We start from the raw sequence: 25,884 nt of genomic DNA, 5'->3' as shown, positions 1-25,884 counted from the left end.
AAAACAAAAAATAGTTTCTTTAAATGTTCAAAATGTTCACTGTTGGCAGCTATACACATTGCAAAACGACGAGTGGTCGCCGCAACTACATCAGTCAGTGTTACAGTTGAGATTGCTGCACATGTCGCTGTAATCTCCTGGAGAAGTTCCTCCAGTGTGCGTGGATTACGTCGATAGGCATTATCTTTCACAGTTCCCTACAAGTAAAAGTCCATAGGTGTTGGATCTGGTGACTGTGGAGCAAATCAGTGGGTCCTCTTTGTCCAGTCCAATTCCTCAGAAAATTGTCATCCAGGAAAGCTCATATGGCTAGGCGGTAGTGTTGTGGCGCCCCATCCTGTTGGTAGAAGACCTCTTCATCAGCTCCATAAAGCGCACGTATACCTGGCAAAATTGATGTGCGTAACATTTCCAGGCACACTTCTCCAGTGACAGTAGCATCAAAGAAAAAGGCTCCTACTAAGCCCCTGCATGAGAGTCCATACCACACATGAACCTCTGGTAGACTGACCACTTTATACACATAAACATGCTGGTTTTCTGGTGCACAATACACACTGTTGTGTCGATTCACAGTTCCATTAAGTTTAAATTGTGCCTTGTCACTTCGCACTACCTTTGTCACAAATTGTTCGTCATCAATTACCATTTGTTGATACCATTTGCAAAATTGCATTTGGCGATCAGGATTGTTGTCATTAATCAAGTGCAGTAATCATAGAACATAAACTTTCCACTTTGCAGCTTTCAGAATTCTTCGTACATTTGTGCTGCTAACCCCCACTTCATGTGCACATTGCATAGCAGACTTCTGTGGAGAATTAACAAACATTTTCAACTTGAGAGATGATGAAGCAGGACTTGTAGCTGTATGCTCCTTCTTGATCTTCCTTTGTGAATATCACAAATCATTCCATGCAATTCAAACTTGTCAATGTTGCGTTTAATTGTAAGGCGGGTTGGTAGTTCTGTTTCAGACTCCCGCACTTCAGCAGCATTATCAAACTTGAAAAACCACTTCACAGTTGCTCGAATGTCAAGTCTGCTCCAGCCGTCTTGTTTACTCAATACCGAGATGAAAGTACTAACATCTGTTGAGCCAAAGACCATACTAAAACATACTCGTAACTCAGGTCGAACGAAAATATTGATATCTTGATATAGCCTGACAAAGAGTGTATGCATTTTTCTGGCGACTCTGTAAATCTGATATTCTACAGATCAGAAATGGAGTGTTAGATCACTTAACTAAGTAGGAAGTTTAAAGAATTTAAAGAAAGGACTTGATAGGTTGAAGTTTACAATATTATGAAAAGGATAGTTGCTACTCATGCAAATGCAATGCACACAGAAATGACCACATGGTGGTCACGTGCATGCGTTTGTTGTCTACTTTTGACTTAGGCCTTGTTGGCCAAAAGCTCACCTTCAGACAGTCTTTGTGTTGTGCCAATCTGCGACTCAGCACCTCCTCTGTATGATAAGCAACAGCTGTCCTTTTCATAATATTGTTACACTCCATCCTGGATTTTCCATTGTTTGATAGGTTGAAGTTGTAGTGGGAATTAGTGAAGTGCAGAGGTAGGAAGAATATAATTTCTGGTTGGGTGTGTACAGGGCCATCAATACAGAATGAAATAGAGCTGACAGAGGAGTATGCCTAATAACTAGTAAGATAATAGGAATATGGATGAGATACTATGAATAGCATAGTGGACACAGTATCACAGTCAATATAGACATGAAGCTAACATCAATCACGGTAGTACAAGTTTATATGCCTACTAGGTGCACTGTCAATGAAGAGATTGAAAGATGTGTGATGGGATAAAAGAAATTATTATATTGTTAACAGGGACAAAAATTTAATTGTGATAGATGACTGGAATTAAATAGCAGGCAAAGGAAGAGAAGAAAAAAATAGTTGGACGACATGGACCAGGGGAAACATAAGACCGGAAATAAACCTGGTAGAATTTTACAGAGTGCAATTAAATCAGTGTCAACACTTGATTTAAAAATCAAGAAAGAAGGTTCTACACACAGAAAACACCTGCAGACACCAGAATGTTTGAGAGATTATATAATGGTAAGACAGAGGTTCGTAAATCAATTTTAAACTGCAAAACATTTTGAGGGGCAAATGTGGATTGATTATAAACTACAGATTAAAACTAAAGAAACTGCATAAATCTGAGACGTCGTAGAGATGGAACCTAGATAAGTTCAAAGAAGCAAAAGTTCTTGTGAGTTTCAAACGGGGCATTTGGTTACTGCTGACTGAAATGGAGGAAAGGGGTACAATATAAGACACACAGTTTGCTTGTAGAGATGGTGTACTGAAGGCAGCAAAGGAATAACTAGGGAAGGAGATTATTGAGATCCTTTGGAAAACATAACGACAATACAGTTCCACCTGGCATGCGAGATACTGGGTGTCCCTTATAAAACTGATACATCTTGCACCTGAGATTTGGGAACTGTGAACTAACTAAAAAGAGTAGATAACAACAACATTAAAAAACATATATTTACCTGTTTGTAAGAGACGCTGGAATCTGTGGCCATGGGCATCCAGGCATTGCTGACTTTGTGCTATGACATTACCAGCAACACTTCACTTTTTAGTGTGCCACAAAAATAAAAGTCACACAATGTTAAGTCCGGGGATATTGGGGGACAGAGGCCTCTACTGACAATCTGTCTTCATGGAACACATTAGTGATGTGGGCCATATATACGTAGGTTGAATGTGTGAGCAGTTGCTCCATCTTGTTGGAATACTGCTTATGTCCATTCTTAATTTATTAGTTGTGCATAGAAAGAGTAAAAGATTTCTGGATATCTGGAACTGTTTAAGGTGTAATTGAAAAATATGGAGCCAATAATGTGCATGCCGGACAATGCACACCACACACCCACTTTCTCTGAGTGTAGAAATTTTTTATGTAGAGTATGTGGGTTATCTTGCAACCAGTGTCCTCAACTCTGGGAGCTTACATAACCTGGTAAAGCAGACCAGTCCTCATCTGAGATGAAGAAAAACAAGGGGTCCAAGTAACCATTAGCAATTGATGTTAACAGCCAGTTATGATAATGAACTCCTTTTTTTTTCCTGATCCTCAGATTTCAACTCTTGCATCATACTCACATGACAGACTTTTAATTTCATAACTTGTAGCACACGAAGATACGATGTGTGAGATACACCAACCTGCTACACTAACTTGTGGGGACTTCTTGTAATGTCCACATACATGAATTCTGTGTATAGTTTTAGAGGTACTCAATGTTGGTCGCCTTTTTTCTGCACATTCTGAACAGATCCTACAGCCCTCACTGCACTCAACTTTCCGAAAAATGCAATTTAGCCAACTTTTGAGACAGTGTTGCCAGTTCATGAGCAGTTCGACTAAAGTTGATTAATTGGCCTGTGAGATGTACTGGATTTATGTGGGACATCATGTATGGGAGAGATGAAATACCCTCAGACTATAAGGGAAAATGTAATAGTTCTGATTCCAAAGAGGATAAGTGACATCTTAGAATATTTCATGTCAATCACTTTAAGAAGACATGGTTGCAAAATACTGATACAAATTGTTTACAGAAGAAAGGAAAGATTGCTAGAAGCCAAACTTGAGGGAAGTTACTGCGAGTTCCGGAGAAATTTAGGAACACATAAGGAAATAATTACCCTATGACTTATTTTAGAAGCCAGAATGAATAATTTGTAGGTTCAACAAAGGTTTTTGGCAATTTTGGTAGTAATACACACTTCTAAATTTTTTAAGGTAGCAGGTAAAAGATAAGTAGTGTTGAAGATTACCTAGAACCTATAAATAAACTGGATGCTGAGGTAAGAGTCGAAGGATATGAGAGGCAGTGTTATAGACTATCACTGGTATTCAGTTTGTACCCTGAACAAGCAGCAAAGAAAACAAAGGAGAAAACCGGAAAGGGTATAAAGTTCAGGGAGAATTTTGATGTTTGACAATGACATTGTAAATCTGTCAGGAACATCAGAGGACTTGGAAAAGCAGTTGAATAGAATGAACAGTGTCTTGAAAAGAGGATATAAGATGAACATTAACAAAAGCAAAACAAGGGTAATGGAATGTAGTCTAATTAAATCAGGCAGCACTCTGGAAGTTAGTTTAGGAAATGAGATATCAAAAGATGAGTTTTTCTATTTGGGAAGCAAAGTATGTGACTGTGGTCAAAGGAGAGAGAATTTAAAATGAAAATTTGCAGTAGCAAGAAAGACATTTTGAAAAGGGAAATTTGTTAAAATTTTGAATATAGATTTAGATGTTAGGAAATCTTTCCAGGTTGTTTTTGCATGGAGTGTAGCCTTGTACAAAAGTGCAAAAGTGAAATGTCGATATTAAACTGACGAAATATGAAGATAATCGTGACTTTTTAAATGTGTTGTTACTAAAGAATGCTTAAGATTAGGTGGGTAGATTGGATAACTAATGAAGAGAGATTAAATCAAATCAGGGAGAGAGAAAATTTGTGGAAATTTGTGGCACAACTGTACTGAAAGAAGGGATCAGTTGATAGGACACACCCTGAGGCAACAAGGAATAGTCAGTATGATAATTAATCTAATTATTAGAAGTAAAAAACTGTAGAGAGAGATCGTCTTGGTGCTCGTATAGGATAGACTAGTGTGGCGAACTGTGTTTGATTGAAGATAGTGACAACAAAATGAACCCCAAAGTGCCTTTTTTAGCGAGGGGGGGGGGGGGGGGGGGGGGTGCAGAGTTGTGTGGTAATTAGTATCTACCCCGACTTAAAGAAACTATTTCACTGAACCTGCAGTGAATCCTGATTGGTATGCAGACCTAGCATAGTTTTATTCCAGTGCCTCCACTAGATAAACGTGTAGACCTAGAGGTTGTATCTGATGTTTCATTCTTAATTTGCAAGATTTATTCAATATACTGTGTTGTAATGACTACTATTAAGCTTTCACCGAAAGTGCAGTCTAACTATACCAAAAAATTAGTGTGTGGGAAGTGAAAAATGCTCTTGAACATAATCTGGGAGTTTGTGTTAGTTTCAATACTCATATAGTTTGTAGTTTTCAGATTTTGTGTGTATTCAGATTTTGGGTATATTCATCTAAAATATTCCTTGTTCTTATCAAATTGTGCTTATCTCAGATTTTCTTCTATTTCTGATCCTATTTGCTCATCTGCGCTGTTGTGTGTTTATCGTGTTCCCTCGACCTGTGTCATGTTCCTTTTCTCTGTTTATCTGCTTTATTATTTAGGGCTCAAAAATGGAAACAGCCCAGGTAAATGCAAATAATTAATTTTACAAGAGGTGTTGCTAATATATCAGTAATAATACCCACAAATGTCAAGATACATTTCACTGGCAGAATAGTGGATCAGTTTTCATGATATAGAAATCTGTAATCCACTGACAGATCCTCAGTTACATCCAGTAACACACATTATGTCTGTTGCAAAATAATCTCACCACATCTCTTGTCTTCAGGTTGGCACAGTTAAAAAGATTTTAACCTCCTCTTCATCTCATATTTTTGTCACTTAAAGGACAGCAGCAGTGACTGTGGTGGTATAGTGAGTAGAGCAGTAGACTCGTGCCCTCGAAGTCCAGGCTTCAATCGCAAATCGGTATGGGGAATTTTCCTTGTTACATTACCTCTAGGACTGCCCCAAGTCCACGTAGCCTGCTGTCAAATTGACTACTGGGAGTAAAAGGCAGTCGGGTGGGGGGCCTGCCATCCCTCCCCCTCCTACAGCTGCAGTGAATTGGAAGGCTGCACTCTACCTGCAGTCGGACCAATAACCAGCTCAAAGGCTTTATCTTTGCCTTTAAAGGAGAGCAGCACTGAGTGAGGTGGCCACTGGACTTGAAATCGAGATGTAATCGTATTCTCCAACACATCAGTATTAAAATTCTCTGTCTTTGTACAAATTTTGAAAGCTTTGAGAGGTGTAAGATATACAAAAGAATAACTTTTTACTTATCTTCATTATCTCGTCATTGTTGTCGACGGCTCAAAGTCTTATCTAGGGGTACATTCTTGCAGCTGAAATTTTGATTTTGTAGGTTCTTGATGACTAAATAAGTGATGAAGATTTACTTGTGTTATTCTTGAATTTTATTCTTTGTCACATCTTTCAACATAACACTGTTTTTGCGCTTTCCACATTCAGAAAACCAATAATTACATTGTTTGTGACAAACTTAGAAAACGTATATTTCTATCAGAGGCATGCCCACCACTTCTTACATTCTGTGGTCCTCCCATTATCCCAAAGAGTTTACAAACTTTCTTTACCAAAGAAGAATCTTTGCTAAAATACAGGGTGATTCAAAAAGAATACCACAACTTTAAAAATGTGTATTTAATGAAAGAAACATAATATAACCTTCTGTTATACATCATTACAAAGAGTATTTAAAAAGGTTTTTTTTCACTCAAAAACAAGTTCAGAGATGTTCAAATATGGCCCCCTCCAGACACTCGAGCAATATCAACCCGATACTCCAACTCGTTCCACACTCTCTGTAGCATATCAGGCGTAACAGTTTGGATAGCTGCTGTTATTTCTCGTTTCAAATCATCAATGGTGGCTGGGAGAGGTGGCTGAAACACCATATCCTTAACATACCCCCATAAGAAAAAATCGCAGGGGGTAAGATCAGGGCTTCTTGGAGGCCAGTGATGAAGTGCTCTGTCACGGGCTGCCTGGCGGCCGATCCATCGCCTTGGGTAGTTGACGTTCAGGTAGTTACAGACAGATAAGTGCCAATGTGGTGGCGCTCCATCATGCTGAAATATGAATTGTTGTGCTTCTTGTTCGAGCTGAGGGAACAGCCAATTCTCTAACATCTCCAGATACTGTAGTCCAGTTACAGTAGCACCTTCGAAGAAAAAGGGACCAAAAACTTTATTGGCTGAAATGGCACAGAAAACGTTCACCTTAGGCGAGTCACGTTCATACTGAGTTGTTTCCCGCGGATTCTCAGTACCCCACGCTGAACAACTGTCGTCGATTCACTTCTGCCGTACTCAATAACACAACAAGCTTTCTGTTGAGCGGTCGCCATCTTAGCATCAACTGACGCTGACGCCTAGTCAACAGCGCCTCAAGCGAACAAATGTACAACTAAATGAAACTTTATAGCTCCCTTAATTCGCCAACAGATAGTGCTTAGCTCTGCCTTTTGTCGTTGCAGAGTTTTAAATTCCTACAGTTGTGGTATTCTTTTTGAATCACCCTGTATATCATTTTGTAAAATATATCATTTTGTAAATCAATCTAGAAATAAATTTAATATTTAGCGTTAGATTTTGTAAGTAATAATATGAATTTTAAGTATGCCACAAATCTTGTAATTTCAGTTATTTTTAAAAGAAGAGTAATTTTAACTGTTAGTTCCTATCATTTGTAACATATTAATTTCTTTTTTTATACATTTTAGCCTGAAATACTATACATTGTATACAAAATCATATGAATTCTTTTAATGAAAGAGCTGAGCTAGTATTAACCTTTGCAAGAATCGATAGTATACATGGTATAAAAAAAAAGGTAATGTTGGAGGAGAGTGATTCATTACAGGAAGGATGATGGTTCAAATCCCTGTCTGGCCATCCAGAGACTGGCTTTTTGTAATTTCCCTAAATAGTGATCAAATGCCAGGATGGTCCCTTTGAAAGGGCATGACTGGTTTACTTCCCTAATCAGAGCTTGTGCCCCATCTCTAATGATCTCATTGTCAACAGGACATTAAACTTGTATCTTCCTCCTTTTAAAGCGAAGCATACTACGGCACTTTGTAACTACTAAGGAAGTATGAGACTGGATACAAATGTGTCTGCCAGAAACCTAAAGACTTCCAAAGATGGGGATCTGGCTTTTTTCTCCCTTAGCAAGATGTCTTAACAGCTAGTGAAATTACTTTTGATTTAATAAATCTTCAGTCACAGCTTATGACAAGTGACTTATTTTATTGTTTGTGATCTATTTTATTATTGCCCTTTCTTTCCTTGCTAATATGTTTTGTTTTATATTTGTAGCCTTCAGTGTTTTTGATTGTCCTCTTTTATTTTGTTGTGTTATTTTTCGGATGTATCTCTGTTTTAATGCATACACATTGATTCAGATAACTGTGAAGTATGTTGAAAATGAATGGAACTTTTAAAATGTTATATTACACAAACTGGTAAAGTTCCAAAGGTGGAGATATTAGATGAAAGGCTTTGGATGACACAAAAGAGACCTCTGTAAATTGTGGTAGATTAGTAATGCACTAGTAGGTTCGTAAATGCACCAAAAAGAGCAAAAAAATTAAGGAGGAACTACCCATCAGGAGGAAGGGCAATGCTTGACCCTCATTTGAGAGGAAAAAAAGCTTTGCTTTGGAGTGCTAAATATCACAAGGAATCCCTGTCACCTGTACTTCATACTGAAAATTTACTAAAAATATTATTTGCCTTGCAATCAGAAGACTGTTGATTGCTTTTTGCATGTGTTCTGTTGCTGCATGACAATGCATAGCTAAATTTGGCCTATACAGCAGTTGTCACAATTACAACCTTTGTTTAAATGTCATATACATCGACTGTACTGACCAGACTTGGCATGGAGCTGTTTCCGTATTTTTGCACCACCTACATGAAGCAATGGGTGGCAAATATTTCTACTTTGGTAAAGAGTACAAATGCAAAATCTAGATAAATTGTATATAACTTCAGGCAATTTGCAGGTGCAGCGTACACTTATTGAACATAGGGGAGAGGGAAGGTTATTGCAAAATGTGATGCAGAGTTTTTACTCTGCATGCTTAGTAAATAATATTGATAAGTATTTTTTATGTAATGTGGCATCATAAGTAAGTAAACAGAAAGTTTTTATTTTCACACTGCTTAAAGGATTTCTCCCAGGGCTCCTTTCTTTGTGACACAAAAAGAGCAAAACAGCTTCAATTTCTGTGATACTCTCAAAATACTTCTCAAGCTGTACTGATTTCTGACAGAGGAAGAGAGGCTGAACTTGAATCTAGCTGTTTTGCATCCAGAGGTGACAAAGGTTGACAGTTGCTCAACAGTCTATCAGATCATGTCATTACAGAGGAGGTATCAATATTTATATGTAATTTCACTGACATTAAACATGAGCGTGGTGTTTCCCAGTTGAATGCTTGAGCATCAATGTTTTCTCTGTATGAAAGCTGAATATAATAGTTTTCAAGCATTATTTTGGTAGTAAATATTGTATCATTCAGATTCTCTAAACTCCAAATATTATTCACTTGGTATTACATTACAAGTAAAGAATATTGGCAGACCTTCACTTTTATCATTAAAATTATCTCCTCCAGACTTTTTTTTAAATACTCATTGCTGTACATAAGCTTCAACTTGTCTTCTTTGCATATTACAGTCTTCTGTTTATTTATCTAAATAATCACTACCTGTTGTTTGTCAACAATAAGATGCATGCATCATTTGCTGTGGTCATATGGTACATAGTGCCAGTACAACCAAATGACCACAGCAGTATGCTGCATGCATCTTATTGTTGATAACTGCAAATAATGCTTTCTGACAAAGGGAACTAAGTGCCTGAAACTGATTTAGGAAATAAAATTTCTTTTGTGCAAGTGGTTGCTGATTATTTTGATAAATAAAACTATAGTCAGCAAAGATGAATAAAATACTACATACAGTCTTTTGATTTTTTACAAATTCATCACACCTGTTTCATAATGTTGACTACCCGTCTTCCATTAGGTCATCATCAAGGTTGTTTCTTGTTGCAAAATACAGCAAAGGGTGTTCATTGTCTGACTTCTGTCAGCTCATCTGACTGTGTACACTTGTCAAGTCAGTTTCTCAACAGTTAAGATGACAGCTTCTATTTTATCTTTTATATTATCCATTTCTTTGCCATCCTTGTCCTCTCTAGTTATTCTTTCTCTTAGCCATTCACAACACAAGGTTTTTGGAAGGTTTTCATTTTTAATGTCCATAACTCATTGTCTGATGTTTCAATGATTGTAGATTTCCTACTTAAGGGAAATTTTTTAATGTGAATATACACTGCAAGATTTCGTGGTCAGAATATATTTTCTTGGTGACTAGTGGGTTTTGAGATTGAGACTGTAGCATAAGGCATAGTTTCTAGTTTAAGGTCTTGTCTCTTGTTGCAGGAGGCAAGAATGTGGATGTCGACAGTTACCTTTTTCAGTATTTACCACTTTAAAAAGCGAGTACTTTGTGTACTTTACAGGTTCAGCTAGTTGAAATGTAATTATTGAACTTATAATAGAGGTTGTACCGTGCTGTTATACAGACCAGTAAAGTGTTCAAAGTTTTTGATTTTTAAAGCAGCAGAAATCTGATAACCTAACCCTCTCTACCCCCATCATCACAGCCTTTAAAGATATCTCCTGAAGTATGAAGTAAAATGTTGGGTTGAAATATATGACCAGACCCTAAATAAAAGAAACCACAGACTTGTCCCAGGAAATTGTGAATTTGTCTGTGAATAGTTCACCAGACTTTTCAAATTAATTTCCAGTCATTTTTGTTCTATTGTTCATTTCCTTCAGTGTTCATTTTTTGTTGTCTCTGTTGCCATAGACACACAAATTCACTAGCTGTTTAAGCAGTGTCATTGTAAAACTAAGCAATCATCCACCTAACGAACTTTAAGTAATTATTGATATACATGTTCCAAAATGTTGTGCATAGAAACAGGATTCTTCTGGGGCTCGGGTTCTGTTGGTGATAGAAAGCTAGGATTAAGTGTTTCAGGTAGCCGTTGCGCTAAGTATCATTTGCACACCCAACAGAAAGATCGTATTAGTGTCACTGACCTACAATACAGGATCAAAGTGTGACTGTTACACACTTCCTCCTGCTTGAGCAAATTGAACAAATCATTTTGTTCTTTTTGAGTTTGATGTGGTCTGTGGTGGGCCTTAAGGGTAGTTCATTGGCAGTTCCTTAAACCCCCCTCCCAAAAAAAAAGTGTTTCAATGCCATTTTTTTCATTCCCCAACAGAGCTGCAGATTCCAAGACTGCTATGCACAGCGAGTGGGTGAAATTTTTGCAATATATTCGTAAGATCCTGATCTCAAACAACATTGAAACTTTTCTTGATATCTTTATCCATTTCCAAGATACAGATATTCAAAATTACTCTATTTCTACAAGTAAAATACACATGTAAAGCTGGGTGTGAGGTGAAAACGTAGTTTACAAAGTGACACAGCATGGAGCAATATACTGTAAGGTCTCTCCATTATCATCAAAAGGGTCCTGGGAACTCTGTTGTAGCAATGAAGCACATGCAAAATTTTTGTTCACGTAAAATCCGGTCCGAGCTGTGAAATTAGTTTGCGCTATTTCAGTGACACATAACTAAATTATCAAAATTTTACTGACTTAAAGTTCTTTTCATGTGAGTGACATGGCCTGCCCTCTTGTTTAAGAGATTCTGACTGAAAAGTGGGGTACCAACTGCTTTGGTCTACCTTCCTTAGCACCTACAAAAATTTTCTGAAAAATTTTGGCATGCAAATATATTTGCGCTGTTTTCTGCTGAGAGAGGAGAATACAGTGGCAATGGGAAAGTGACGGAAAAGTAATAAATACTGGAAGATAATAGACAGTGATTGTGATATAGAAAGAGTGAAGGAGACAATGGCCATGTGTGTGAGACAAGGCACAGGTAGCAGTGGAACATTGTTGACAGTGACAGAACAGTTCTAGGAAAAGAGTAAATGAGACAGTGCCACAGTGCCAGTGGGAGAGAAATAAAGAGAAGGAGAAAGTGGAAGTGAGTGAGAGCCAGTGATAATGGGAGGCAGAGTTTATGAAAATGATAGTGAGGGAATGAAAGGTAGTGACAGTGAGAAGAGACAACAGCAATGAGATAGAATGAATGAGACAGTGGCAGTAAGAGAGAGCGTGAAGGAGACAGTGAAAATAAGAGGAGACAGTTGTAGTAGGACATAATGAAGGAGGCTGTGGCTGTGAGACAGGAGACAGTGACATTTATAGGGACACAAGGAGATATTGACAATGAGCTGGGCTGAATGAGTGAGGAGAATTGGCATGTGGGAGTGGATGGGTATGAGCAACTTACAGCAAAGAACAAGTGGGTGTGCGCAAGTTACAGTTAGGGCAACTCGTGGGAGTGAGAGGGGAGTTGAATGTGAAAGAGAGTGTGAATATGTTCACATGCCAAAATCTTTGGACAAACTTTTAAAGGTGCTGAGGAAGTTAGGATGGGGTAGCTGGTACCCCACCTTTCACTCAGTCTTTTAAACAGGAGCATGTTCATCTTTTTTGTGCTCCAATAGCAGCATTTTTCTGGTAGTTTTGGTGTACTTAATTTGTAGACCATAGTGATGTACTCCATTGAGCTCTTACATTGTTTCTCAAGCTTTTGTTCAGATGAAGCGAATAAAATATCATCTGGAAATAATAGGCAATGAGACATGATGTATCAATGTATTTTACTTCTTTGTCTCATTTCAGCAGGTCTGAGGCAATTTTTTTTTTTTTTTTTTTTTTTTTTTTACTTTACTTTTTAATTGTAGAGTTTCTTTGCTTAACTCCCTTTCATTTCTGAGATTTGCACACTTGTCATTTGATAGGAGCAGTCCTGCAGACTTACTGTTTATACTGTCTCATAAATTGATGTATACTTATTCAGTTTATTTCTCAAGCAATGTCAGCACAACATTTGTCAAAATGGAATCAAAATCATTCTTGAAATTTTTGAACTGCAGTCAGATTGGTAACTCTTCCTCATTGCTTCCTTCAGTTGCCTCCTTTAGTACCAAATTCTAATATGAATTTGTTCTGTCCCCAGGTTGAGTCTAACATTTTTTCTTTATGTTGCTAAAATTTTTCTGAAGATATTGTGTCACTGACAGAAGACTAATGTTCCCAATGTTATTTACATCTTTTTTGTTCCCTGTGCTGTTATGGTCGTGACCCAAGTATGGGATATGTTAGATGCATCTATCACACATAGGTTACTGTGAGCTAGTGAATTGGCATCGTTTGAACAGATAGTATTATGGGTAACCATTGGTGATCCTTAATGACAAAATAATTTGAATGCAATACCTTTTGTATCTAGGAAATAAAATTACATAAAATGAGTTTTGCAAAGTAAGCGTTGATAACATGCTGTTAGGCTTGATTGAAGGTACTTCTCACTCAGATTTGCTTGGAAATGCTGCTGCAATTTCATGGATGCAGATGTTAAGTTCAAGATATGGATAAAGCTTTGTTTGACATGATACAGTCATAGTGCAGAGGGCCTATTTAGCTGCATTAATTGTAACAATATTATGAATTTGATTTGCACAGTCTTATTAACTGATGCTATGAAAAATATGTGTTCTGGGGTATTTCATTTCAGATAAAAACCTAGCACAGGAGCCGGTCTCAGAGTAGTGTATGTTGAGAACTTTTGAATTGGGTGTCAACATCTTGTAAATGCATGTAGCTATAATACAAACTTCTCAGTGGATGTAGCCTTTTGTGGGGTTTGTTCCTGACTACATGCACTCTTACAAGTAATTACTGCAAGCTTTAGTTCATAGTAGACAGCTCACTTTAAATCTCTTCGCCCCCATAGTCCCATTGCTTCCAGTGATTCTTTGGCGATCAAGTAATAGTACAATAAAAGTTATTTCTGCCTATTTGTGCTTAATATATTAAATTTATTTATGTTGAGAATCAACAGCCAATGCCTGCACCAAGTGTCAATCCTCTGCAAGTCATCCTCAATATTCAAGCTTTGTGACTTTTCTGTATACAGCAGCATTATCCTCAAGCAATGCCATTGAGTTCCAACAGTAGCCACAAGGCCATTTATATATATTGCAAACATTAATGGTCCTATAACACTGGGTACACTCAAAGTTACTTTTAGGTCTGAAGATTTCTCTCTTTTTAAGAATATCTGTATTTTATTTGCTAGGAATCTTCAGTCCAGTCATTAGGTGGTCTGATATTCTGTACTCTCGTCTTTTGTTCATCAAGCGACAATGTGGAACTGTATCAAGCATCTCGTGTAAATCTAGGAACATGGCATCAACCATGTTGATTGGCTTCTGAGTCTCATATACATAGTTACCTGTGTTTTACTCAATTGTTGTTGGCAGGATCCATGTTGAGTCCTACATAGGCGATTTTCAGCTTTCAGAAAGGTCATAGTATAGTAGTATATAACATGTTCTAAAATTCTGGAACAGACTGATGTCAGTATGTAGTCCTGTAGTTCCGTGCATCTTTTAGATGGTCCTTCTTGAAAATGAGAATGAGCCATGCATTTTCCCAATCAATATGAATGCTTTGCTTCTTCAGGAACCTATGTTAGACTGCTGCTAGAAGACAAGTAAGTTCTTTCGCATACTCTATGTAGAACTAATGAATATAGATGTCCCATCAGGTCCAGTTATCTTTGTTGAGCAATTTTAGTTCATTTTCTATCTTATAGACACTTCTATTGATGTGTCATTTTGTCATTTGAGCTATGATTGAAAGGATGAACTGAAGTATGATCTTCTTCAGTGAAACAGTTGTGGAAAAAGGAATTTATTAGTGCAGCTTTCTCACTCTCATCCTCCATTTTGATGTAATTATGGTCAGTGAGTGTCTAGACTGATAGCTATGATCTGTTTACTAGTTTAATATACGACTAAAACTTCTTAGGATCAGATAGTGAAGCAGAAAAAAAAAATATTACTTGCAAAGCAGCAAGGGGGTGCTTTGCTTGTGTGAACACACAGAATGAGGCCTCTGTTAACATTCTATTAAATTCAGAAATATCATAGTGAACACAAGCCATGGTGTACCTCTACTCAAAATTTTGTAGTACTTATTATTAACAAGAGAAATAAATTTCATTTGTGGCTCCATAAAATTTATAACATTATAAAAAGACTTTTTGAATAAATAATTTGGATAATTTAAAATGAATTATTTTCTGTGGTCACTTTAGCCTTATAAGCAAAACATGACAAAGAAGCCCAGGTTTACAGGTTTCAACAAATAAGATTGACATCCCTGGCGTGGGAAACTGCTTATAAAGGCAGGAATACAGTATGAAGTCTTAGGGAAAAGTAGTATGCAAGGCGAACAGAGCAAACAGCTATGTAGTGCAGTCCAAGTGCAAGGCTGTTTTATATTGTTTGAACTTTCACTTGCTCACCAAAAAGGCCACCGGAAACAGCCTCTTAATCAGTGACTAGCATCACAGTGTTACTTACGAAAGCTTTGGGTGTGACCACTGGAGAAATACAGGGTCTCCCAGAAAGATTAGTCAGCATTCAGGAATATGACAGAAATGATCATTTGAAGCAAAAAGCATATGAACTTATGCACTGTTCCACGTGGCTTCCAAAATAGAACACATTTACTATACATTGGTATCCACGTGGCTTCCAAAATAGAACACATTTACTATACATTGGTATTTATTTTCTGTATTATTGAATACATTGTCGGGTTTAAACATATACATTTTTACAGCTGATAGAAAACATTACTTCCTACCTTCCTTTGCATTCCTACCGACACCCGTAGTCAGCGGCAGTCTAATGGCCACTGGAATTTTTGGTAACAATGCTAAGTACTGTGTAGCTCACTAATTTATTTAGTTGCAAAGACTCTCATACTACAAATAGTATCTGGTGACAAAACATTTTATAATTCTGTGCACAGGAATAGGAATGTGCATTTACTGATTCAGAAGTTTCCTAGTCATTAGTGTCTCTGAACTCTTCCTCCCCTAGGCAGCTCACAATGCTTGTGAGCATGTGCTTTGGGAGCATGGACCCCTGTGCCATTGCAGCATTTCTTCTTATACCAACAATGCAACCACTGTCCTCCCCCTTCTCTGTGTATCCTTCCTCCATGAATCATAAATTGTGGTGGCTTCTTCGAAGTGGCCTGAACTTGCACAAGTACTCTGATTTTTTTTTTTTACTCTTCTAGCCCCTTAGCTTTTATCTTATCTCCTTTTTCATTTAGTCACTGATTACTAGGTTTGACACTCCACACTCCACTTTCCAAAATTTTCTCAGTAATTAAGGAAAGTTCAACCAACAAATTGTGCTTCCCACCAGGTGTCCAGTTACACATGATTCACCTGGTGTATGTGTGATACTCACAAAGTTCCTGAACCCCAGCAAAGTATCCAACTTTGGAGAGGGACGGGTGTCCTCAAGTACGTGCGTGGCTGTAGCCCCTGAACACACAAATACTACACTGTTGGTTCCTGTGCTGTCCATGAAAGCTTAGCAGTATGTGAACATCATATCCAGGACTTTGGGACTTCGTTTGATGATTACAGCAGAAGTAGAAAAGGCACTGAATGAGATGAAGAATAGGAAGGCATGTGGAATTGATGACTTGCCAGCAGAACTGTTGAAGAATCTGGGAAACAAGGCAAGAAAAGAAATAGTCTACTTCTGTAACGAGATATATGACAAAGGGGAATGGCCCGAGGACTTCCTTGCAACAGTTATGATACCAATAGAGGAAAAGAGAAACTCTAAACAATGTGAAGAGCATTGGACTATCAGTCTAATTTCTCATGCAGCTTAAGTCTTGCTGAGAGTGTTGAATAGAAGGCTATATGGCAAGCTGGATAGAGGGATTGCAGAGGAGCAGTTCAGATTTAGAAGAGGAAAAGGAACAAGAGATGCTATTGGCCTGTTAAGAACTGTAGGGGAAAGATATACGGAAAAAGATAGAGAAATCTTTGCTGTTTTTACAGATTTAGAAAAGGCTTTTGACAGAGTTCAATGGAACAAGCTGATGGATATTTTGAAGAGGAAAGGAGTAGATTGCAAAGAGAGACAACTGATACAGAATCTATATTTACACCAGAAAGTAAGGTTAAGGATTGGAAATGAAATGTCAGAAGGAAGCAGCATTGACGAGGTGTTAGACAAGGTTGTTGCCTTTCCCCACTGTTGTCTATCGCATACCTTGAAGAGATTATTGCAAAAGGCTTAGAAGGGAAAAGAGGAATATGTATTGGTGGAAAGAGAATAGAATGTATAAGATTTGCTGATGACATGGTATTAGTGGCAGAAAGTGAGTGGACAGTGAATAACATGCTGAAAGATCTGAATGAAGCTTGTGTGGAATATTGGATGCAAATAAACACAGCAAAAACAAAGAGTATGGTCATCAGTACAAGACACAGACTGTCCAATATTGAAATAGGACAATCTATCATTAGCCAAGTAAGTGCATTTACATATCTTGGAAGCGCAATAACTGAGGACTTGAGATGTCACCAAGAGGTGAAAACTGGAATTGTCATAGCGAAGAAGGCATTCAACAGAAAGAGGAGACTCTTATGTGGTAAATTAGATAAAGGTCTAAGGAAAAGTCTTGGCAAATGTTTTGTCTGGAGTGTGGCACTAAATGGGGCAGAAATATGGACACAGACGAGAGGATGAAAAAAGGTTAGAAGCATTTGAGATGTGGATGTGGAGGAGAATGGAGAGTATAAGCAGGATGGAAAGAGTGAGTAATGAAAGAGTATTGGAAAGGGTTGGTGAGAGATGTCTGCTGAAGATTGTAAGAGGAAGGAAAAAGAACTGGTTGGGACATTCATTGAGAAGGAAGTGCTTGCTAGCAGATGCTTTGGAAGGATTGATTTGTAGGAGAAGACTGAGAGGAAGAAGGAGATAAAATATGGTAGACACATAAAGGGAAGAGGAAATTATGCAGACCTGAAGAGGCAGAAGACCGGACAGCCTGGAGAACTGCCTTTTGGCAGAACACTGATGATGATCTCACCAGTCTTGCATATTGATTGGGGACTTGCTGGTTGGATGTGAAATATCTATGTTCACATTGCTTGAATAGCCCTGGAGGGCCTTCAGCAGTTTTCAGCCAACATACTTCCCCCACCTTAGGATACTTTACCGTTCCCTTCTACTTTTTCCATGCAAGACAAACATACTAATGGCCATGTTGACTGTCTGTCTTGTTTATTATACAAGAATTTTATCGATGTGACATTCTCAGCATGGAGTGACTGATGATCTGATATTGTGGTCCTTAAAACCACCAGCAAAATCCAATCCAAAATTCTGTAGAGAAATAATGTTTCACTAATGATTATTCTACCTGTTTTTGCACAGTGTGTGTGATCTTGCTGAGTGTAATAAAACAGTTTCACATATGAGTGGTAGTCGTAAAGTTCTAATCATCAGCTTGATAAAATAAAGTTACGTAATTAATTTCTTGCTTTCCAAGAAAACAGTCAAATCCGAGTGCTGTAGTACCATAGCATGCAGATCAACGAGCTGAAACAAAATGGTGCAGCCCATCTCCAATTCGTCAGACTTCATGACTATTCCTCGCACATTGATTGCGATAAATAACATTTTTAAGCATTGTTCTTGAACAGTCTCCACCTTATACTTTAAGAATTCACTGACATCCTTTAGAAAATCATACACTATTTATTTCAATCAAGCTTATTGATTATGGATACAATAGAGCTCTGTAACTACATATTAAATGGAATGTAACTAAAGATGTCTGGGACTAGTCACATCACTGTGACATAGGAAAACACTTTAGTGTATTGTTTTGTGTGTTGGTTATTTTTAAAATTTTCTTGAAAAATCAATTTATTTACTCATTGCTGCATTATGAACAGTACTAGTGGTAACATCCAGATGGCAGCTTCCATTCTCGTTGCCTATCAGCCACGATGCTAAACAGGATTCACCATCATTCAATCTTTATTACTATTTCTCTGTAAATGCTGAGTGTTACTAGAACATCATTGCTCAAACATATAACACTTATGGCGTGGAAACACGTGTGTGGTTTTGGCATGCATAATATAAATGTTATACAGGCTATGAAGTTGCTATGGTGCAGCACAGTCTTTATTACACAGATCGTCGTTTGGTAGTGCCCCATCGTTTGGTAGTTAACAAATCCAGTTCATGTGAAGTTGTTATAAAATGTACAACACATCAAAAGAATCAACCAGGTAGTCAAAAATCAAGCAAATCCATCAATAATGTGTAGGAGAGCTCTCCAAAATGCTCTAGTTGAGATCCAGTAGACAGCCAAGTCATGAAAGTAAGCAAGGTGGAGACTTTAGTACAGCACTATTCAAAGTGTCTTGCAGCAGCCCAGCAGTCAAGTTTTATCTGTGGCTTGATGTCAGTGGCCAGGCCCATCGTGATAGCTTGTAGGTGCTTCTTATTGGCCACTGGAGGATTTGTTGATGGTGGATAATGCAATATATTGATCGCAATGTATTGAACTTATTGTCAGATGAGAGAGAGAGAGAGAGAGAGAGAGAGAGAGAGAGAGAGAGAGAGAGAGAGAGAGAGAACATTCCTACCCACTGTAATCAGTGGATAGGGCCAATAATGGGTAGTGTCAGAAGTGTCACTGTCCCTGTCTGTGTATGATTGCTGTCTGAATTGGGGAGAGGTGTGGGTGCGCAAACCTGCTAAAGGTTCGCTGTTCATCTCAGCGTTGGTGTCAATGTTTTCTGCTTGCAGCAGGGGTATGTATCTGATGTTGGAGTCAGCAGAAGCCAGTGTTCCAGTCTCCGGGGCTGTACTGGATGTCTCTGGTGCTGGAGGTGGAAAAGGATCCCACTCTATGGGTGCCATCTGCAATGGCACTGAACCTAGTAGTGGTGTGTGCCAGGTGCCTAGAAGTCGTATCAAACTGACTCCAGGGTGTGTGGTGGTGGTCTCGATGTGGAAGCAACTAAGTGTGGGTGCAGTTAGTTGGCATGTCATACCTGGTTGGTATGTCACACCAGCATAGTGTCTTCGGAGTGCAGCTCTGATGACACTGGTATCTATTGTGGGGTCTTTCTGAAGCTGCAGGCTCAAATATCTTTGGCCAATGAGTAATGAGGGACAGACATGGGCTGGTGTTGAGTGTGTTCTAGGCTTCAGGAGATTCCAGAGGGTCCAGTGTTGTCGGCCATGCATCAGTTCTGCCATTGTGTGCCTCTGTATTGGTGTGGTCGTTTCGGAGGCCGACATCTGGTTCAGGACATCAGCAGTGGGTGCAGCTGATAGCATCTTCCGCATCTGCACCTTAAATGACCGGACAGACTGCCTGACTTCACAAATGGAGGCTGAGTGGAATGGTACCATCGGGAGCATTATGCCATTCAAAGAGCAGACATCTTGAAACGTGCTCTATAGAAATTGAGGGCTATTACCCCAGTCAGTTGTTTCTGGGACCCCTTCAGTGCTGAGTATTTTCTGCAGAGCACTCGTTTCTGTGGTATTTGAAATTCAGACTACATATGAAAACTTGGAAAATAAAAGTCTATGACAATGGGTCACATTTCTCTAAGGAAGGGGCCAGTAAAGTCCCCATATAAGCATTTCAATGAGTGCTGTGGTGCACGCTGAATGTGGAATCATTGCAGGAGTGCTGACTAGGTTGAAGCACAGGTCTCACAGGGGCAGGCTGTTGTCTCAGTATCCTGCATGATGCAGGGCCAGTAGGCACACAACCTTGTTAGTGCCTTCATGCTTGTCATCCCCCAGTCATCAGTATGCAGGAGGTTTATGGCATGCAGATGCTTTGACAGCAGGATAACCACCTAAACATTGTTTTCAGCCAGTGTCAACATCTTTACTTCCTGTACCATCACAATTTAGTTTCTTTGGGAAAAAATATGTATGTAGTTTTGAAAGGGAATGGTGAGAGACAATCCACCCGACCTTGGCAAGTGTGTTTCATAACTTTTGTCTGTGACTAGGGTTCTCAGCTGGATCCTTTGCAGTTGGGGGTGCAGTAACAGGAAACTCTTGTAGGCAGTTTTGTAAAGTATAATTTATTTAAAAGTGTAGTGTTTCCAGACTGTGTTGCACCCGGATCCACTTACAGTTGGGTGAATGTGTTGCTGATCTTTAAATTCAAATTTATAAATTTAAAATGAAATTGAATTTTAGACTCTGGAATAGATTACCTTTTTTTTGTGCCATTTTTCGATTTCCAGTTGTATCAGACTTGCCCATGCAGAAGGATTTTGTCTTAGTTGGCTTTTATAATTGCTCTGCACAACTCCTTAAAACCAATTGACAAACCCTTAACACTCCCTGTATCATGGGTTGGTCGGCAGGAAAATTAGTAAACAGCGCTTTCTGGTTAGCACGCAAATACTGCAAAACCTGGAGACTGAAACAGTGCACAGTTGCGTTAGAATCAATTCTTTGTTATTAGAAGAAGAAAAAAGAAATTTTAGGGAGGTTTCTCCCTTCTATGTTAACTAATGCGTGGAGGATACACCAGATTTAATAGATACTGTGAATGGATTCCACCATAGAATTTTTCTAACTGAGATGGCTGCAATTCACCAAGTAGGTATAAAATCCTCTGAGAACAAGGAAACAAAATGACTATTGTTCCCATATTGTAAGGTTGTTCTGACATGGTAGGATTTTGTGGATCCTAACATGAAAGCATTATGGAAAGTACAGACACGTAAAGACACTACGAAACTAAAGAAAACAGTGAGAAGGTAAATGGTAAGGAGAAATTGGTGGTATTTGATGTGACATTCAGCACACCTGTATTGCAGAAGTACTTAGGGTTTGGATGTATGTACTTGAATGGTGGATTCATTAACAACACATTCCTTTTTATTATGGATGCAGCAAGTAAAGTTGTGCGAGCTTAAGATCATAGAAGCAGTCCATTACGGGGCACTAGGTTGGCTGCTGCAGCTTACAGGACAACTAATATAAACTTTTCCTACACCAATGTTGATGAGCTGCCATTATTCATCAAAGTGGATTTAGCCTCCTTGAAAGTTTTAAGATCATTTTATGTGGATTATATAATAATAATGAAATGTGATTATTCATATCAGTTTGATTCCAAATATGCTGTATATAGTAGAGACTGGGATCTTTTTTGTTACGTTAGCTGTTCAGCTTCCCACATTGTTTCATACTCTTCCACACTATTGGATGCGCTTTGTTTGAGAAAGAATCTGCTAAAATTGATATATGCTTTCCTTAGTACAGCAGTACTTTTAGTGGTATGTGCCAGCAGCTTAAGGTTAAATCTTATTTCTGACCTGATTTCAAGCTCAAATTTTCATTGTAGACTGCACTTGATTGTAACACACAGATGTTGGTGAATGCTGCCAGCAACTCTTTCTGTATGTTGCTTGCATATATGTTTATAATTTAAAGTGGTTTATCCCTTTACCATCTTTTCTGAATCTTTCTCAACCTCTCGCCTCCTCCCACTTCTTCATTGTCTATGCATGAAGTTGTTCAGTTTTCTAATGGTCTTGTTCTCTTATAGGAACCAAGCTGAAATGTCCCATACATGTCGTGGCACAATAAGTTTGCATGGAGCATTAATACACACAGAAGATTCATGTACATTTGTTATATCAAATGGTGGCACTCAGACATTTCACATAAAGGCTGCCAATGAAGTGGAACGTCAACGATGGGTTACTGCCCTAGAACTGGCAAAAGCTAAGGCTATCCGAGTGATGGAGTCAGGTAAAATGCATTTTAATATAAACTTCGCCAATTTTTTTTCTTACCACATAATATTACTTGATGTACCTTTGGAGTTTGGTTAAAGAAAATAAAAGAAATAAGCTGTAGTTCTTAATGTTTCTATTCAAATATTTCTTTTTAGTCATAGGTAGAATGAGTAACCTTTACTAATATTAAAATCTCTCTCTCTCTCTCTCTCTCTCTCTCTCTCTCTCTCTCTCTCACTGTTATGGAAGATTATCATAATTTGAACCTGAAACTGTCCAGTCATAGTTTTTTTGTCATTGAGATATTTTGAATTGCTTATGATTAATTTTCTCTTTTATTTGTGTAGCTGCTGTGTTACACAACACTCTCAAATGTTAGGCAAGATTGCAAGCTAATGGATTAAATCATACAAAAAGGGCAGTTTTGTCAAGAATTTCAAAGAAATAACACTGTTGGATGGGCTAGGGGGGGAAATCAAATAATGGTTATCTTTTTGTACACAGATAATGTTTCTCAAAGAAGAAGGTTTAGTATGCCTTGAAAATTGCACATTATGATACAGTAAATACAGTAGGCATACTTGTTTCAGTCATTGAAGTTAAGACTTCAGCTAGTTTTATCAGTTTCTATGGAAACTTGTAAAAATAAATGAATCTTTTCCTCCAAATGGGACATTTGAACCTTTGTCAAGAAATTATGTAATAGGCTACAAGAAGCACTAGAGTGTAATCAGGTGCCATTAATTTTCAAGGAACTGGAATGAATAAGAAGTAGAAACTGTGTGTGTAATTCTGCAATTGTGGACTGGAGATATTCACATAATACTTTTGAATTGACATACTTCAAGCTGAAATATTGAATTATGTAATGAAAAGTCACAGATTCACAGAGATTAGCTCCTGTCTTGGGTATTTTAAGAATGACTATTTGGAAATGAAAGAAGCATATTCAGAATAAAATCAGGTTGTGGCTTTAATCATTCCCGAATTGTCAATTTGTGTGTGTGTATCAGGTTTCACAAAGAGTTTGTAGTAACAAAAACAAAAGTGGCTGACAGTGGAAGATCAAACGATGGAAACTCCGGGTAGAAATATCAACAATGTAGGAAAAGACAGATTGCTAATTACTGTAAAGAAGAGACATAAAGTTCCAGACAGGCAGAATTAAGAGACTCACACAAAATAGTTCATTTCATTTTGCATAAGAGCTGAAGCATTCATAACAGTTAGCTTGAGAACATAATGATTTTTTTTTCATCTAAGGGCTGCACAGCTCACCTGCTGCAGCTTACAGGATGTACAGAACAAGCAACAGAACACTTTATCTGTGCCAGTGTTGATGAGGTGAGGTGTGTAGAATGAATGTTGAACTGTTAACTTGGGTGTTGTACTGACCATCGTGGTCAGAGATGTGTTGCATGAACCAGTTCCATAGTTTCCAAAAGTACGGCAAAAAAGAAAAGCAAAACACAAGTTCCTTTCTGTTCAAGCTGCCACAAAGTGTTCATATTTTTATTTTATCCTCTTTTCACAATTTAGTTATGCTAATCAATGATGCCTTCATAATGTTTGTCCATACTTGCTTCATCATTTTTTTGTTCTATGTGCTTCTTTATTTACATTACCAGACATTGCTATTTTGAAGTAAGGATACCCACAGTTTTGAAATGCCTTTCTTTTGAAATTTAGTATTCTTTGTCTGGGTGCAGTGATGTGAGAAGTCATATTAACATGAGAAATTCATTTCATTGAGTATAATTACTTTTATTTTGTAGTGTGTTCTGAAATCGTGTGATACATGTAAGAATAACACACAGTTGGCAATGCTTCCACAGAGTTTCTTTCACTTATGAGCTGATTTTCAATTTGTGAGGCCATTATTGATTTGAGCATAATGCAGTGAAAGATATACAGTTGGTATTTTGTTGTAGAAATGAAATTAAAATATGTTTCAAATGATCAGTCACATTTAGCAAATTTTCATGTTTAATTGTCACATACTCTTAGGAGTTTTCTGTTAAAATTGTTGGTTAAAAGCAGCATTCTCCAATCTTTCATTTTTTAGTAATTTATTCCAGTAACTGTATACCCATTGACGGATGCTTCCATTATCACAGTGGGACTGTAAGTTTGTCTCACTGGTGTCTGGAAAGCTCTAATTTTATGTAGATTGATGGTCCACATTGTATCTTAACAAGGCATCAGTATACTCAATAAGGTTAAGTAGGGTCATGGCTTCAGGAACATCAGATGCTTCTGCAGTGTGTTCTGTGTATATTTCTGTCACATTATCGTAGTGCTAAAGGTTATATATGTACCTTTGACTTTTGATGGTTTTTACTCCTTTTTTTTTTTTTTTACAACAAAATTAGTGTCACAGAAGGAGCTGAAGTCTTTAGCAAATTCTAGATGTTGTTTTTGTGGAACACAAAAAATTTGTAAAAAACATGGTGGCTTTTTGAGGTGTCACCCGAGTAGCGTAAGAATACACTTTGGATGGTGGTTAGTGGTCTATAAATGTATTATAGACATTGTAAATAAATAATCAGGTATTTCTGCCTCTGCACTGAAAAGTGCTATTTCTTAGTGTTCCATTAATTGATGTAATATTGTGTTCAGTTTTTGTAATGTGTGGGAGTATAGTATTGGTGAACCAGGCAGATTTAATCATCAGTTTTCATATCTTTGAATACTTATTTCACTTGTACAGATATACTTAGATGACCAGTTTAGCATTGACTTCTGTAATACAGTGTGACTATGCAGCAATACAAAGCATATTTAAAAGACTACAGCATGTAAGATAATTTTTAAATGGAGATTTTAATATTTACTCCCCTTAACAGTGATCAGCGGCACAGTTAGAAAAGTCCTCCTCTCTAACCCCCCTCTTTCAGAAGTATCATTATGACTTTGCTGACAATTATGTCAATGAAAATAATAATGAGAACTTGTAGCTTTTTTGAAAGTTTTGGGCTTTCTGATGACACTGTGCAACATAGAAAATAAGCAGAAACCATTTGCATACAGCTGAATAATATGTAGTATATAGAAGCATCTATCTGTACATTAACTTTCACTTGCTTTTAAGGTATTGGTCTTTTTTCTAGTTTACTTGTTTCACCAATCATCAGCGGTCTATGCTTCCCAGTTACAGCACTGCTCCACATGCAATCTTCTGTGGGGTGATATTATTGGCTGCCTGTGCATGGGATGGTAGTTCCCTAGTCTGGCTGCTGCTAGTCTCCAAACAATGGTGCACTATGACACAGAATGTTGAAGGGCTCCATTACTTGTTCTCAGATGATAGGCACAGATGTGAAAGGACTG

General features: G+C 37.9%; 1 protein-coding gene across 2 annotated transcripts in view; it reads left to right on the top strand.

Moving 5' to 3' along the window:
- LOC124546024 (oxysterol-binding protein 1) overlaps positions 1–25,884 on the top strand; it is a 299,394-nt gene that overhangs the window by 28,707 nt on the left and 244,803 nt on the right. For both annotated transcript variants that reach the window (XM_047124997.1, XM_047124998.1), the window contains one exon: positions 22,362–22,567. In XM_047124997.1, coding sequence (XP_046980953.1) covers positions 22,362–22,567 — 206 coding nt within the window. The remainder of the gene's footprint in view (positions 1–22,361; positions 22,568–25,884) is intronic.

This window comes from Schistocerca americana, chromosome 8, assembly GCF_021461395.2.
Source record: "Schistocerca americana isolate TAMUIC-IGC-003095 chromosome 8, iqSchAmer2.1, whole genome shotgun sequence".
Taxonomy (NCBI): Eukaryota; Metazoa; Arthropoda; class Insecta; order Orthoptera; family Acrididae; genus Schistocerca; species Schistocerca americana.
This window is presented reverse-complemented; position numbering and strand designations above follow the sequence as displayed.